This window comes from Lytechinus variegatus, chromosome 19 (assembly GCF_018143015.1).
Source record: "Lytechinus variegatus isolate NC3 chromosome 19, Lvar_3.0, whole genome shotgun sequence".
NCBI lineage: Eukaryota > Metazoa > Echinodermata > Echinoidea > Temnopleuroida > Toxopneustidae > Lytechinus > Lytechinus variegatus.
The window spans coordinates 4,561,451-4,578,678 of NC_054758.1; the positions used below are offsets into that span (position 1 = coordinate 4,561,451).

The following is a 17,228-nucleotide window of genomic DNA, read 5'->3' on the forward strand; positions in this document are numbered from 1 at the left end:
TTTCTTTAAAATTTTGCGACCCCTTAAGTTGGCACCCGGGGCACCTTTTCCCTATATCCCCTTCCGATATCTGTTCCGGGCCGCGCCGCCCCTCGCCCTCGCCTCCCTGAAAAAAAAAATGGGTCAAGCGCCCTGCTAGTAACGCGCAAGATCAATGCGCGCCCTTGCAATATAAAAGGCGCGCAAGTAGTCTTTTTCTCAAAATTTTGTTGGAAATCATGGAAACGGAATTTGGGATTACTCCCATCATATCGCTGAATTCATGTTTTTTAGGTCGGCGAGATGCAGTATTTTGTCTGTTTTTGGTCAAATTTTTACATTGTTGCTTTTATTTTAGCGGTGCGTTTGTCTGGCTGCGCAGGAGGGGTAAATGGAGGGCAGACTACCCAAGAAAATGGGACCAAGGATAGCGGGTGGAAGTGCTTCAATGCCCAGCTTGCTAATGGTAAGTTGAGTGTTGTGGATGAAGATGGTGATCGTTAATGTTGAATCGGATAATGGCAGTAGGTTCTAACTTTTTAGTGGTAAAATAGTGATGCATGGTGGTGGTGGTGATGGTAGTGGTAATGATGAGGATGATGACAATCGTGAAAATGGTGACGACGATTATGACGTTGTGTATCCGGACGGGTTGTGTGTCCGGACGATCAATTTTAGAATGTCATTTGGAAAAATTTACCAGCGAAGTTACATCAATTTTTAGTACAAAATGTTAGGAAATATCATAAAGAACAAAATAGAAAATGATTACAGGTAACGGATTCATATTTTTAGTGTAATCCACAGACAAAAAAGAAGGCTTCAAAAAGATAAAGTGTCCGGACACCCGACTCCCATCCTACTGGTGGTGGTGGTGGTGATGATGACGATGATGACAATGATGGTGATAATAATGATAAGTAAATTTTGGTGACCATGATGACGATTACAATGATGATGAGTGACAATAAATGGTGATGGTGATAATGATAGTAATGATGATCGTAGTAATGATGATGATAAGTGCTAATAAATGGTGATGATGATAGTAATGATGATAGTGATAATGATGATGATGAGTGCTAATAAATGGTGGTGGTGATGATGATAGTGATAATGATGATGATAAGTGCTAATAAATGGTGATGATGATAGCAATGACGATAGTGATGATGATGATTATGAGTGCTAATAAATGGTGATGGTGTTGGTGATAATGATGATGATGATGATGGGTGATGATGAACGGTGACAGCTGATGATAGCGACAATAATGATAGTGATACTGATGGCAATGATGGTGGTAAAGATGATGATGATGATTGTAATAATGATAGTATAGTGGTGATGATGAAAATTATGGTAATGATGGTTGAAGTTGCGATGATGATGATGGTGATGATTGATTATAGTGGCAATGATAATGATGAAAACTAGTGACAGTGGTGATGATGATAATGATGAAATCCTTTAGGTAAATTAGATCTTATATTTTTTCTTTCTGTTATCCAAAGCAGCAGCAGCTGACCACTCACAGCAGGCACCGTGTCTTCGGCTCGTCTCCCTCTCATCGGGATCTGGTGCTATGTCGGGTGAAGCCGTGATCCACTCCATCACGATACAAGCCTATTCTAGGACGTTATCTCCAACAAACATCCAGCTCAGTTGGACGATGGTTGTTGCAGCATCCAAACAAGGGGGGCAGGAAGAACGTTTTCCTCTCTACAAATGCAGGTGGATGATGAAAACATAATTTGATTTGATATATTTATTCAGATTCATTCATTTTAAATTCATTTTCTTGTTTATTAACAAGAAATTTGAGATATTCCCGTTCCTTTTATCCTTTCAAAACGTTGATGGCTTATTTATTCATGATAGGAATGAACTTAATTCGGTAGGAATGTGAAATGTTACAATTCGAGAAGAAAGTAAATCAATTGCAATAAAGATAACCCAATTATGCTTACTATTAATAAATTATTTTAAACACTATTCAATTTCATCATACATTGAAATGCATAATTTAGATTCGATGAATTACCATTGCTATAAAAAAATTATCATTACTATACTAGCTATTTATATAAAAATAATTATTGTTATTCTTAAGCTAATTCTTATTAATCATTTTCATTATCTTTATTGTTATTGTATTATCATTGTATCATCATAACCACTATCATCATAAATCATTTTAATGTGTATCATGATGATGATCATAACATCATGAGTATTATTAATGTGTGATTTGTCAATTTTAGGAACAAGATCAGTTGTGATGTCCACTTGACTACAAGTTCCTATCTCCATGGTAACCCAGTTGTCATGGTTACTGCATCGTACGAAAAGACTCCTTGGATAAAAACAGTTCTTCATGTGTCCATTCCGGAACAAGGTAATTATTCAGCAATGGAAATTACTTCGAAATACTTGTTTTTGGCAAATTATGTAAGGGCAATTTATTGGAATTTATGAGACAAAGTAATTGTGTTGATTCAGAATTATATTATTACCGTTTTAACTGAAATAAAAAGTATTTTCGGATAATTGTTTGATAATCTTTAATGATAAAGATGATAATGAATTCCACTATCACTTCTGGGCCGGACCCACATAGATAAGACGAATTTTTCTTAAAACATCAATTGAAAGAACTGCTGATTCAACCATTCACGATAAAGAAATGAAAACTTCAGTTTTATTATCATTACAGATGAAACAGAAGTGCTACAAATTGTTCCGCGTCAAACGTGGCGGAATAAGTATTTAGAGCACCAAACAATGCATAAATCTCCTCGCCAGCTGAGTCGCAGACCTGAAAGACCACGCAGGGACTCGGGTACACCTCGGGGATACAAGCAACCAATATCTTCTTGGAAAAGTCATCCCCAACTTTCACACAAACAAAAGGGTAGCACCTACCCTTCGCGTGGGCATTTGAGCAATCCCAGTGGAGATCCATTAGAAAATGGCCAGTCAGTGAACTACCGACAACGGATTCAATCCGAGTTCATCGAGTTACAAAAGTTACAGAAGAGTTTGCACCAGCAAGAGAAGCAAAATCACCAGAGACGGGAACAATCAGCAATCCAACAACAAAACAGACTTCACATAGGGAGAATCATGAAGAAATTTCAGGACCTCCGTCAAGGTCACATCAAAACGCTGAATCGCCTCACTCCTGGTAAAGGTCATCGGTATAAATCGCCCTCCTCTCACAACAAGAAACCGCCAAAAATTATACCAAACTATTACCCGTTTGTCCCACATAGTCGGACTGACCAAACAACGATTGCACCTCATGTAACCACAGAAGTGCCTCCAACTGAAAAGACCACTTTGGTAACCACAACTGCTGCTCAAACTACGGAAGCAACAACAAGGCTACCTACGACGACTACTGTGACATCTCCAATTTATGTTAAACCAATGAGTAACCGTGAAAGAATGAAGAATGACCGGATGGTATATCAGCGTCTCCGGTCGGAAGGCCAGGGACATGCTTCGAAGATACCCAGGACAGCCGGGGATTATGGTGCAAGTGAGGGTGCAACATATAACAGGGTATCTTCAACTTACAGGGGATATGGATTTCAGACACCAAAGCGATCAGAGTATCCTGAAGTGACTGCATATGAGAGCGAAGAGGATCTATATGAGTACGATTCGGTAGGAACCACCGATTGGGACGATGATGCTGAAATGGATACCAAAGAGAACAAGCCAGAAGTATTTCAAGATGAAGAATCTCGGTATCGTCTATCGCAGGAAGAAACAACGAGCAGCACTCCAATGGAAAACGAGTTCACAGATCACCCATCCAGGATAATACCAAGTACGAAGACTTCAGCAAATGTCAATACTAGGTCTGTCTCGTGGGACTCTGAGGCGGAATACAGCCAAGTAGTGTCGACAGACTATGGAGAAATCGAAGATGAGAATGTGGATTATACCGTCAGTGACGCAGGTAATGTAGGCCAGGAATCCGGTGTTCCTAAGGACACATGGGGAGAACCAAAATCAAGCAGGAGTAAACCTGATCAAGAGGTTCTTGAAGCAAGCGATCGTCTTCTTGTGAAAGAGGACAATTCCATGTCGGCACAAGTAACTGATGATAGGCTTATGCCTGAACTGGGTATGCCCCAAACGGAGCAGGTGTTCAAAGCCTTGCAGCAGGATATCATCGCCGAAGAGCGAAACGAACCAGAGGACATTAGAGACAACTCTCCCTTATTTTCTGCCGAGTATCCAGATTTTCAACAGGAATCCCAGGGCTTCCAAGCTGTTAATAACGGACGGTTGGATCGGTTGAAAAGTGCTATAAGCAACCGTGGTGCGCGGGTAAGAAGGTCTAGAGGGTTGAGAGAAGAAAGTACCTATGAGACATCGGCTTCTGAACCGATGGAGTATAGCTACGAATCATCAAGCAGTCAACACGATGTCAACCAGTCTCCCAATGAAGCCATGGAAGACAGCGACGGCAGATCTTTGAACGAGGAAACATTTGAAAAGATGAAGGAGAACATCCTCGAGGAAGAGCGAGTAGGAGGGAATCACCGAATCGGCGAAGGAAATATAGGGGACACAATGTCCAGTAGTGATGACATCAACAAAGAAACGACCAATGCCCCTATACGGAACGTGGAACGTATCGGAAGTATCACAGAAACCCGTCAATATGACAACCTTTCAGATGATAACCAGGAGCAGGAGCCACGGCCTCAGAATTATGATGTGACCCTCGAAGAGTCTGCTCTAGAAGAAGTTAGAAGTGAAGACAACCAAGCTGCATCAGCTGAAGATATACCACCGGAAGTGCTGCCAAAACTGGACAGTTCTAGCTATGGTCATGAAGAAGGGATGATGGGAGAAATCTATGACCAAGAATCGGGAGAGGGTAGTGGTAAGTTCTGAGTACCAGAATATATCATAGTCATTCTTGGGACTTTTTAACAGCAATCGTGTGAATGCTATATTACTTTTAACTGCTTTGACACCCCTTTATCGAATCAGTGTGCCTGATATTTAAAGGCCAAGTCCACCTCAGAAAAATATTGATTTAAATCAAAAGACAAAATATGACATCATAAAGTTTCGCCTATTTTTTCACAGAATAGTTATATGCTCAATTTAGTCACGTCACTCACGTGCAAATGAAAAAATCGATGATGTCCCTCACTCACTAATTATTTTGTTTTTTATTGTTTGAATTATACAATATTTCGATTTTTTACAGATTTGACAGTAAGGACCAACTTGACTGAACCATAAAATGTTAAACAATTGTAATTATTCCACATGTTCAGGGAGAAATAAAAATTTGTTTGATAGGACAATGATGAGAAAATTCGAATAGTTCATATAATAAAATACGAAAATAAGTAGTGAGTGAGTGATGTCATCGGTTCCCTCCCTCATTTGCATACTGACCCGGATGTGCATAATACTTTGTGAAATTAAGAAAAAACTTTAAAATGTCATAACTTTCTTATTTTACGTCCGATTTTGACGAAATTTTCAGTGTTATGGATGTAGGATTTTTTTTTCTTTTTATTCAAATCAACTTTTTGTTGGGGTGGACTTGTCCTTTAACAAACCAAACAACTTATCTGCCGAAGACGATTGAGACATGGATCGTTATGAAAAATATCTCATCAAAATCATAATTTCAATTCAATCAGAACAATTAATTGTTTCAAGACTTATTATATATGTGAATGATCACGATCACCTTTTATTTTCCAAACTGGCCAAATTAACAGTAGCCTTTGTTGTGCCATGGTATGTATCAGAAACGAATGCAGATTGATAAAGAAGTCAGACATTTGCAAATTTGCAGGAACTGAAAACATCAATCTTTAAATTTTTCATCCCGTTGCAAGTTTGGAGTTTTTATTGATTGTTTCCCCTAGATTCCATGAATCCATGTACTCATTCTTTAAACATCGAACGACAGATATTCGACAAATAAACATGGACACGGAGTGAGTTTCCTTTTACTGGTTCTATTTGTAGATAACTTAGCGTTCTGCATCAAAACTTATTGGGATAAACGACAAAATGGTGTCAATTTGTCCTTGATGGCATCCTTCATCATTTTGTAGATAATTGTATATCGGCAGTATTTAGATCTTTCAGTATCGTTAGGATCTGTTTTTTTCTTGTAGCACCGCAGTCTCAGTCCAAAGAATGGAGTAGGTGGTCACAGTGCTCGCATTCATGTGGACATGGCACAAAGACTAGACACCGAGCATGCACCGGACCTAACACTAACACCTGTTCTTCCGGTCTCGAGATCGACGCGGTTCAGTGTGCGCTGCAGAAGTGCTCGTGTAAGTATAAAGTGTTACACCGTATAGCCTTTGTATAAGGACCTTTCCAGGGGACAGGTAAAGGAATCTACTTAGTCTTACATAGATCTGCAAAGGGGTGCTATTCTGTTTGCAGGTGCTATAGAGGGTAAAGAGAAACCACCCCAACGAAAAATATTTTTCAAGTAGTGGGGGCATTGGATTTGGATAAAATGGAAGAGGGGAAGAAAAAGGAAAGGTCCGAGTCATGAATCGTATTACCCCATATTTCAGCTGATAAAACGAAATATGACGTCGTATTAAACCACCCCCCCCCCCGGTCAAAATATGTCGTCGTTATCCCCAGTGGCGGACCGTGACCCGGAGGAGACAAAGCATTGGGGGGCACAGCATTGTTCACAAACAATGCAGTGCCCCCCCCCCCCAATGCTTTGTCTCCTCCAGGTCACGGTCCGCTACTGGATATCCCTTGGGCAGGGGTATATACGAACGAATTAGTCTTTGTGGTCTGTACCAGTACTGCAACCGGTCTGTGCAACACAGCGCTTAGATTTTGGTTCAGATTGGGGATGAACCAAATATAGGCGTTGTCACGGTTGTCGAGATTTACTTACGTATTTAAAGTAGGATGTAAAACACATATACACCAATACTTTCTCAAAGCCTGGGGTGGTATTCTGGAACACTGTCATAACTTTTGTCATAAATTTTGTCATTTCTATCAGAGATGTGACGTCGCTATGATTGTCACAAATCGGTATTCTGAACATTGTCTTTTCCCTGTCATAATTCTCCTAAGTTCCCGCCCATCTTTTCGGAAGCAAACGAATGAAAATCACCGTTTATTTGGATATTATAACCTTGCCTGTAGTCACTAGCTATCCAACATACAACACTAACAGTCTGTATTTACCCCCCCCCCCGGTATTTACGCCATACAGCAGTAGAAGTAAAGGTCTCCTTGTCGGAATGGAGTGACTGGTCGGAATGGAGCGTGTGTTCAGCCTCTTGCGGGAGCGGTCTCAGTCGTCGGGAGCGATCTTGCCTCCACGATCCGGACCAGGAGCCCGGTTGCATTGGAGAAAGGGAGGAGACACGGGACTGCAGGCTTCGTGCATGCGACAATTATGCCAATGGTAATGCTAGATTTTAAATCAAGCTCTAAAAGAAAATGTTATTGACAAAGATGCGCCTTTGCTATCTACATAAACATTTCAAAATAAATCAATGTATTAGGATTTTGATAATCGGGGGCTTACCATTAGGCTACATTATTATCTAAAAGGCCCATGAAATCATTTTAATCATCATGTGGAGCGTTGTGGCCCCGTGGATTAGTCTTCGGACTTTGAAACAGAGGGTCGTGGGTTCGAATCCCAGCCATGGCGTAATTTCCTTCAGCAAGAAACTGATCCACGATGTGCTGCACTCGACCCAGGTGAGGTAAATGGGTACCGGTAGGAAGTAATTCCTTAAGAAGCTGTAGTTTTACTGACAACTTCAATTCATATACAAAAATAAAATATATATAACAAATAGAACTTTGAAACATAATATTTTCATGAATGTTACAATAAAACACAATGTCAGACATCTTCCAATACATAATTATAAATAACATTGATGATAATTATATGCATCATTTATTTTTTATTTTATTTATTTATTTATTGATATGTTCATATTCCAAAATCATCAAAGTACATTTCGTAATCATTTATACAATGAAAAAATGCATAACATATGCAGGATTGAAACGTAGCAATGAAATGAAAAAAAGTGGAGGGGCCTACTAAAAAGCAGAGCTTGTAAAATGTAGACCCCCTATCAAAACACAAATAGAGTAAAATAATCAGCAAAATTCTATGAAATTATATAGATATAAACACTGTAACACAAATGTATTTACACTATATACAAAATTAAATATTGACTTCAAAAAATATGTGTGCGCTATGAACGCCTAGCTTCGCCGGGTAATATAGGAGAGCCTTGAGCACCTAACAAGGTGGAAATGTGCGCAATATAAATATCCTATATTATTATTATTATTTTAATCTTTTTCTAAAATGTTCACTGTGCTTTGATAGAAACAATTGTAAAGATCTAATAATCGTTTGTGTATTTGCTGAATAAAAGCACACAAATTCTATCTTGAACTTTGCTTTATAGGTTCTTAGGTTGGGAGCATTTATGAATTGCGAGGTCAATATTATACCAGTCGATTATCTGTCAGGAAATATCACTAATCATCCACCATATCAGGCAACTTTATTCCTCAACGTTAATTCTACTTACTTACTTACTTGGATTTACTTGGATGTTGAGACACAATGCAATGTGCTTATGTGCCCTCAATGATATTTACTTATCTTTTGTAAGGACTGTACTTCAGAGAAATGTAATTCATCCTATGATATCTTACGACATTACAATCGGATAGGACGTTTAATCCGTCCCTCGGATAGGACGTTACATGGAGGCTCCGTGTAGAGGAGAGTCACCACCTTTGCACGTATGTTAAGAACCCACTGCACTATTCTTATAAGAGTAGAGGGAAACCCCGGTGTAGTGGTCCACCTGCACTCCCCCCAATCAGTCATATCGGGAGGAGAGACCTGCGGGTCAGTGATTCAGTTTGTTTTTCACCTCCCAGGCACAGGTGACGCCAAACAAAAAATAAATAAATAAATAAATAAAGATTTTTATTCCTTGTCTCTCTTCTCAAGTAGAGAATGGCTTCGATTCGGGCGGAACCACGAGACGGTCTGATCACGACCATCACCACCATACCAAACGGATCAAATGCCATCTCGATGAAAGTCGTTCCCATCTACCCATGGAGTTATACTGGACGAGTCCGTCTGGTCAGAAAATCACCCATGCTATGACGCATGAAAGAGGCTCCAAGTAGGTTGAAGACTTTTTATAATATATAATTATAATTACTTTGGTATGGTAAATACGGCCTGAAAACAAATAATTCTGTATAAAGATTTTGTGAATATTTAAGATATTTTTCTTGTAACTAGTGTAAAGATGTTCATTACAAATGATCGCAATTTTCTGCAACAGTAATAAGTAGAATTAGTACTGAATTTGATCTACAATATTGAGATTTAGTTAAAATTATTGTTTAAACTATATGATAATGAGATTGTTTGGGGCTAACCTCGATTAGCATCTTGCTATTATGTTAGTTCCAATTACAAAATGTTTTGTTTATATGTGATGTACTATTCCATTTAATTATACCTGACAGTGATATATTTGGCAATAAATTCAATTCAACTAAACACTAACAAAAATGTCCATATTCAGACGGGGAAGGGGGACAAGGGAGGGACCGTTTTAACCTCTCTTTCAGGGTTTTTCCAGCACCTCTTTCCAGATGAATTTCTAATTTAACATGGTTAAATCAAGTACTTTGGATGGGGGGGGGGAGCGGTGTGTTGAAATTATAGGTTTATGTGATAACTTGGTGGCTTATCCTTAAATATGTATTAATTTAATTTTCTATATTTACATTTTTATTTTATACCGGTATGTTATAAATTTGTTAGCTAGCTTTATATAAGAACTTCATCATGTGAACATGTCACGTCACATTTAGCTCAAAACTATCTACAAATTGTTGTTCCAAAGATATCGTATTGAGGGGACGACTCTTGTGGTTACTGAAGATGAACCAACTGAAGGTAGCTACCATTGTATTGTCATTTATGGTGGAAGCAGTGGGGCAAACAATAAAGGGAAAACAGGTAAGATTGCTATCTAAACTTTTGATAGAATAAATAAACCAAACTAATTTTTAATTATTCCTTAGTCAATTCCTTTACATATTCTATTTTTCTTATCTAATATTCATGATATTTTTCTTGTATTAATTTCCATAAATCTATGAATACATATCTTTTATTTATTAGTTATTCATTTAGGGGAGGAAGGGCTTTATAAATAGGCGTGGCCCGTTCCAAATACCATGCTGTAAAATAGCGGGGTTTTTTTGTTTTATCCAGTGGCACATAATTCAAATGCAAATATTTTACACTTACAAAATTGAATAAAAAAGAGATATCTGCATAAAATGTTCTATAGGACCAATGTATAATTTAGATTCTCGCAGTCCTGTCAAAACATATCGCTATAATGAAATCGGGAAAAAGATTTTTGTTACTTAAATTTAACTGAATAAAGTTCAAAATCTCACTGTATCATACATTAGTTTTCAATAAATATTATACGATATAGCAATTGTATATACACGGGGCCCGTTTCATAAAGCTGTTCGTAAGTTAAAAGCGATTTTAAGAACGACTGGTGAACCTTTTTTACGCGCTAACCATCGCCAATGAATATACCATTTACCACAAGAAAGGATTACCAGTCGTTCTTAAAGTCGTTCTTAACTTACGAACAGCTTTATGAAACACCCACCGGAATGGATGATTAATAAATACTTAATATAATTTCATATTTGAAGTCCCTACGGGAGCCTGCATCTCGAACCCATGTCATCATAAGGGTGTATGCCTGGACCAGCCCGATGGACGCTTTAACGTCTCGTTCCGCTGTTTGTGCCCTGCTGGTACCGAGGGCGTGACATGTCATTTAGGTATGCTGATCAGAAATGATAACAAATTTTACTTCATATTATTTTTAATTGATTATTGAAGGGGTGCTCCAGGCTGAAATAATATGATTTGAAGAGATAAAGAAAAATCAGACAAACAAAACCCTGAAAATTTCATCAAAATCGGACAAGGAACAACAAAGTTATGACATATTTAAAGTTTTGCATCATTCCGGTGAAACAGTTCCAAGCATGTCTTCATGAATATTCAAAGACCAAACTGATGATGTAATATACCCACTTGTTCTTTTGTATTTTATTATATGAAAATTAGATTTGTTCATTTTTTTCCTCCAAGAACTAAAAAAAATTGGATTGACAACTGGTGGAGTGCATTAGATATTCCTTGCTGCAATTTATTTTATTATACGGAGACATATCATGCAAACGTGTATCGAATAATGAAACAATTATGATTTCATGTTCTAGCATAAGAAAAAGGAAAGTTGGGATGTGACATCATCAGCCCACCAATAATGAATATTCATGACCATGGGCATATAACTGTTTTCACAAAATATAGCTAATTTAAAAAAAATCAAGAAGTTTGTTATTTGTTATTTGATGAAATTTTCATCATTTTGCTATGTGAATTTTACTCTCTTTATTTAGATGTAAAATTTTCCAGCCCTGAGTACCCCTTCAAACCTTAATTGTTCATCACCATTTCCCCTCCAAAATGTCATGTTTGCTGTTTGTCTTACTGTAGTTACTGTAACATTCGAAGTTTCGAACCCTTTTTTTATATACAGCTCCCTATTTGAAGGGTGATGCCGTTGTCTTTTCTCTACTGGGGTGGTTCGTCTTATCATCTGCCGTGTTGTTACTCATCATGTATCTGTTCTTCAATAAAAAGTAAGTTGTTAGATCCCTGGAAATCTGAAATTGAAATCACTTGCATACCGCCCGCAGTACCAGTAACCACCTAAACAAACTGCTGATAAAATGCTTAATTCATAGATGGGAGAACCAGCAATTTCCCCAGTAAGCCTCTTGAGACATTTTGGGTTTTATGATAAAAGTAAAATGTATTACCTTGAGACCGAATGCTCATCGTCTCAAATTATCTGTTTTTAACTCGCACCCGGAATACCAGTATTTGCTTTCGTACCTTGGACTAACCCAGTCCCGCTCCATCGGTGTGTTCAGATAACGAACCCCCCCCCCCCCAAAAAAAAAATGCGTTGAGAAGTCTGATGGCGCATTAATAGACCAACGTAAGATTACCTGTCTTTTCTTTCATTTTGAAATAATATATTTCTATTTTGCTTCAGGATGAAGAAGAGAAAAATGAAACAGAAGTTGGAACTCGACGATGCTCCGGCCGAAAAACTCCTCGCAAAGATTTTGCCCCAATCCGAAATCACGCCCTATGCTGATAGCGACGCCGAGGAAGAAGAGGAAGACACAAAGCCGCTCCTAAGCTTCCGACCTCCCCAATTCGGCAAGAAGCAACCAGAGAAGAAGATCGGGAAAACGGAGTCAACAGAGAAGCTCGAACCTTCTGGAAAAGGCAGGTTTAAGTCTTTTGTCAAGAGGATGACGAAATCGACAGCGGCGAATGTTGAGAGGATGGGTTTCCCGACACCGAAGCAGGTGAAGACGTTGACGACAGAAATGAAAGAGCAGAGGAATCAGAACAACTCAAATACACTAGCTTGGAACAATGTGGAGTCAGACAATTCTGACTCCTACACTGACATTAGCACTTCCTCTGAAAGCCTCTCTGATCAGGACGCGGGAGGAAGCAGTCGGTTGCAGGTGAACTGCAACGTGAGACATGTCAACAGTTCTTTCGAAAGTCTTCAAGGTCATGATGAAAGCAAAGCACGTAAGCTATCGGTAAATCACAACATGAATAACTGTTCATGGGACTACAGCAATGTTTCATCATGCGCTCCGTGTGACCTAAATTCGTCATCCATCGTCGGTAACGACGACGACTCCTTCCTGGAGATCTCGACCGATGATGTCCGTGATTTCGAAATCGCAAATTCCTTTTCGGTGTTCAAAGGGTCGCCATTGGCACGGGAAAAGCAAGCGGTGATCGACCCATCGTTGATCTATGGAAATTCGAACTCGACCCTTTTGTGTTCAAGGTCGTTGTCGGATGAACTACCACGCGCCTCTGAAAAACACCCAATGTTCCACTTTGAACCTGATTCTTGTAGCCCATCTGCGAGTTGCATTCCTGAGCGACTTAACAATGGTGATGTCCTAAGCCGTTCCGTTCCAGATACGAGCTCACTGCGGCGCAGACCAACCTGGTCGCCGAAGACTCCCTTACCCCTAGGAATTCGTGTACGACTTCCGCCGTCGCCGCCGCTTCCTGTAAGCCCATCCAGACTGCCATTACCTCCGGCGGTGCAGAGAACATCTAGTATGTTTGGGCCAACCAAGGAGCATGCGATCCTTGAACGGTATCACAAACGCAGGAAGACTTATCCAAAACATGTCAAATCCCATTCTGAGTTAGGAACTGCCTGATATTTTTAATCTTGTTTCCCACATGGAATCCTCAAGTTCTTGTTCTCCTGAAGCATCGGACAGAGATTGTTCGAGATCAAGCTCTCAGATGAAAGAGCGAGCAAGAGAGTACTGACGCTATTCGTAATTATCATTATCTGATATCACTCTGTAATAGACGAGAATTCCGGCAGACAGGTGGTTGCCACTGCAACGAATGGCAATGATAGTATTGAAACACGATGGTCAACAATTCGGTAGCAAATCCGCGATCCAGATGATTTCCTGACAACGGCTTCCATTGGACGAAAGTCGGCAGACGTCATCGGATTACTCCGACAGTTGACCAATCAGTGTTCAATATGGTAGATTGGTGGGGTGGTTGGGTCGGGATTGTCTGTGATTCTGCAATAGGCCCGTATTATGTTACAAAATGTTTATTTGTGTCTTGCAGGTGTGTTTCTTTCTGCATTTTGTATCCAATAGAACACTTTGATGTTTCAAGTATGAAGCATTTAGAAATTTTATATAATTTCCCCCTAGCTCACATGCAGGCTTTAATGTATCTTTTTTCTTCATTTTGCCCCTCTCGATATGATTTTTTTTTTATCCTTCTCACTTTCTTTCCTTCTCTTTTTTCTTCCTCTCCTCCTCCTCCTCCTTCTTCTCTTCTCCCTGTTCTTCTTCCTCTTCCTCCTCCTCCTTCTTCTTCTTCTCTTCTCCCTGTTCTTCTTCCTCTTCCTCCTCCTCCTTCTTCTTCTTCCTCCTCATCTCCTCCTCCTTATTCTCCTTGGCATTTTTGTTTGTTCTCAACTAAGATTAAAATTGAGAGAATTATATCTTTATTTCTTTTGAAAATAAAATGGAGAATAAGTATTCAATAAAGCGCAATGATGTCAGGAACTTAAATCATATAGGCCTATGCTATTATATATATTTTAGATTTATGTATTAAAAAATAGAGTGATAGTATAAGAATTCACATTTTTTTTGTCTGTAAAAAGTTATTATGAATTTATTAAATATGAAGTCGTGAAAAACTGTCTGGTGTTTTTGCAATCATTTATCATATTTTGTTACAAAAAGTGCAGATTTTCCATCGGAGCAAATGGCATGAAACAAGATAGATCGATAAAAAGATAGATAGATAGATGGACAGAAAGACAGACAGACAGATAGATAGATAGATGGATAAAAAGATAGATAGATAGATAGATAGATAGATAGACAGACAGACAGACAGACAGGCAGATAGATAGATAGATAGATGGATGGATGGATGGATAGATAGATAGATGGATGGATAGATAGGTGGGAAAGATAAATATAGAGATGGGGAGTATAAGAGGAGAGAGGGGGAGTAAAAATGGTTCTATTTGTCATTCTCTCTCTCTCATCCTATAAACCCTGCCCCCTTTCCTAAGGAGATCCGCCAACCAGCCCCCCCCCTAGAAAAAAATAATGGTCCCTGGTATATCGATCTTGGATGATTTATATTTCTCTATATACCCTTCATATTTTTCTTTCTTTATCAAATAGACCTCATCAAACCAATGACAATACCTATTAAATCCGGGCATGTGAAGTTTGATTATAGTTGACAATAAGGGACAATAATATTGTCTGCGAATGTCCTCAGAAATACAATGGCGGCTCGTATTCTGAAGTCAGGTTTAATTTAAACTCTGGTCTAAAATTGTTTAAATATAGATAGCCAACTTGACACAAATCTCGGGACAAATCTTCAAAAGTGGAATTTATAAATGTAGCTCATTTTGAATGGTCTGGGAAGAATAGATAAGATCATGATCTCCACCATTGAAGAATCATGAAAGAGCACACTAAACATAATGGCCCGTATTCTGAAGTCGGGTTTAACTTAGACTCGGGTTTAAAGTTGTGGTTTAAGTATGGCGAGCCAATTGTCACATAAATCACTAACAGTAGAGATATCATACTTCAGCTCATTTGGCCCTTAAATCATTCATAATTGTCTAGGAATTATAAAAAAAATTATTGGCTTCACCATCGATGAATCAGGAAAGAGCACAGTAAACATAAGAAACATGCAACTTAATAACAAATTTGATACGTTTGGCTTCCCATACTTAAACCAGAACTTTAAACCTGAGTTTAACTTAAACCCGACTTCAGAATACGGGCCAATTAATGTAAAGTGTATAAACAAAATTTTGACATTGACTTCCCATAGTTTTAGCACCGAGTTAGACCATGATGGTCTTTGTTAATTTCTGAAATCGAATCTCACGTTCCGTCTCCTGTATTCCCCGATAGAGGGCGTATAACCACAAAGCGAACTGAGGGTGTGTCATGGGTGTGTATTGTGGTGTAAAGGGATTGTTTGTAATGAGACGTGAGTAATAAGAGAAGAAGAGGGGGTGCATTATCAAGGGGGGGGGGGGATGGTTCCAAAACTTACAGGGTGGAGTCTGAGAGGACCCTTATTTGTTTATCATTTTCAACAAACACTCTACACACAGCGGGCGGGGCAGTGTCAGGTGGAAGGGGGGGGGGGACATTATATAATCTCTGTGATTTTGTTTAAACGGGGGGGGGACATTATATACTCCCTGTGATTTTTTTTAAACGGGGGGGGGGGGAGAAGATGGAAGAGGAAGAATGAAACAATGAGAGGTCTGTACCGTGTTGATACCCCAGTTGAGAAGGAGAAAAATATCTGATCGGGTGGCTAATGAACCACCCCTATAACGCTGATTTTTTTTTTCAAAAAAATGTTTAAAGGGAAGGGCCAGGATAAAAATATTATATCTAAATAAATAGAGTAAAATTCACAGAGCAAAATTCTGAAAATTTCATCAAAATCGCATAACAAATAATGAAGTTATTGAATTTTAAAGCCCAATAGTGAAAACAGTTATATGCACATCGTCATGAATATTCATTAGGCGGGCTGATGATGCCACATTCCCACTTTCCTTTTTGTTATGTTATTACATGAAATCATAAAAGTTTCATTATTTCATACATGTGTAAATGATGTGTCTCCATTATGATGAAATAAGTTGCGACAATAACTATCAGTTGTCAATCCAGTTGTTTTAGTTCTTGGTATAATTTTTTTGAATAAACCTAAAAGAAATACAATAGAACAAGTGGGGATATGACATCATCAGCCCACCTAATGAATATTCATAAAGACATGCCTTGAGAACTGTCTCACTGGAATAATGCAAATCTTAAAAATTCAGTCAATAACTTTGTTATTCCATCACCATCTTATATAAGCCGTCACCCTTGATTTTTTTTGCAATTGTTTGAATTTTTTAAACATCTTGTTTAGAAGGTTTAAACAGTTGTTTAAAAGATTTAAACAATTGTTTAAAAAGTTTAAACAGTATTTTGGATTGACGGGCTCAAACAATGTGCTTAAAATCTGGCAGCGTTTTTACAGTGTATCTTTATGCAGCATATGCAATACCTCATTAATTGTATTCTTCCAGAAGCATCGGTTCTGAAAATTTACTAAATATCTAGCGACTGGGGTGTTTCTAAAATTACTTGGCAGTTGATTCCAAAAAGTGGGGCCAGAAATTGAAATTGATTAAATTTCCAAATTGGTGCTATTTTGTCAAGTTTCACATTTTGTAAGGATTGTTTATAAATGAAAAATAATATAGTGGTCGATCGTATCTATCTAGATACCAAAATACACAGTAAGGGAAGAGAAAAAAATTCTAAGAAATTCATTTTCTTGTATTTAACACCCGACGGTGGGTGTTCATTGACGTGGGCGTCAATGAAACTATTAGTTATTACAGAAATTTTTACATTGGGAGAATTTTCCATATTCTTTC

At 38.4% G+C, this 17,228-nt stretch overlaps 1 protein-coding gene across 1 annotated transcript; it reads left to right on the top strand.

The window, feature by feature from the left end:
• The first annotated feature begins 358 nt into the window (after window positions 1-358).
• On the top strand, window positions 359-13,970 carry LOC121406226. Its single transcript, XM_041597249.1, has 11 exons — window positions 359-445; window positions 1,494-1,713; window positions 2,244-2,377; window positions 2,696-4,885; window positions 6,150-6,314; window positions 7,235-7,429; window positions 9,023-9,203; window positions 9,939-10,054; window positions 10,777-10,908; window positions 11,679-11,781; window positions 12,201-13,970. Exons 2-11 carry the CDS (start codon window positions 1,565-1,567, stop codon window positions 13,411-13,413), a joined length of 4,578 nt encoding a protein of 1,525 aa, XP_041453183.1. The 5' UTR covers window positions 359-445; window positions 1,494-1,564; the 3' UTR covers window positions 13,414-13,970.
• The last annotated feature ends 3,258 nt before the right edge of the window (window positions 13,971-17,228 follow it).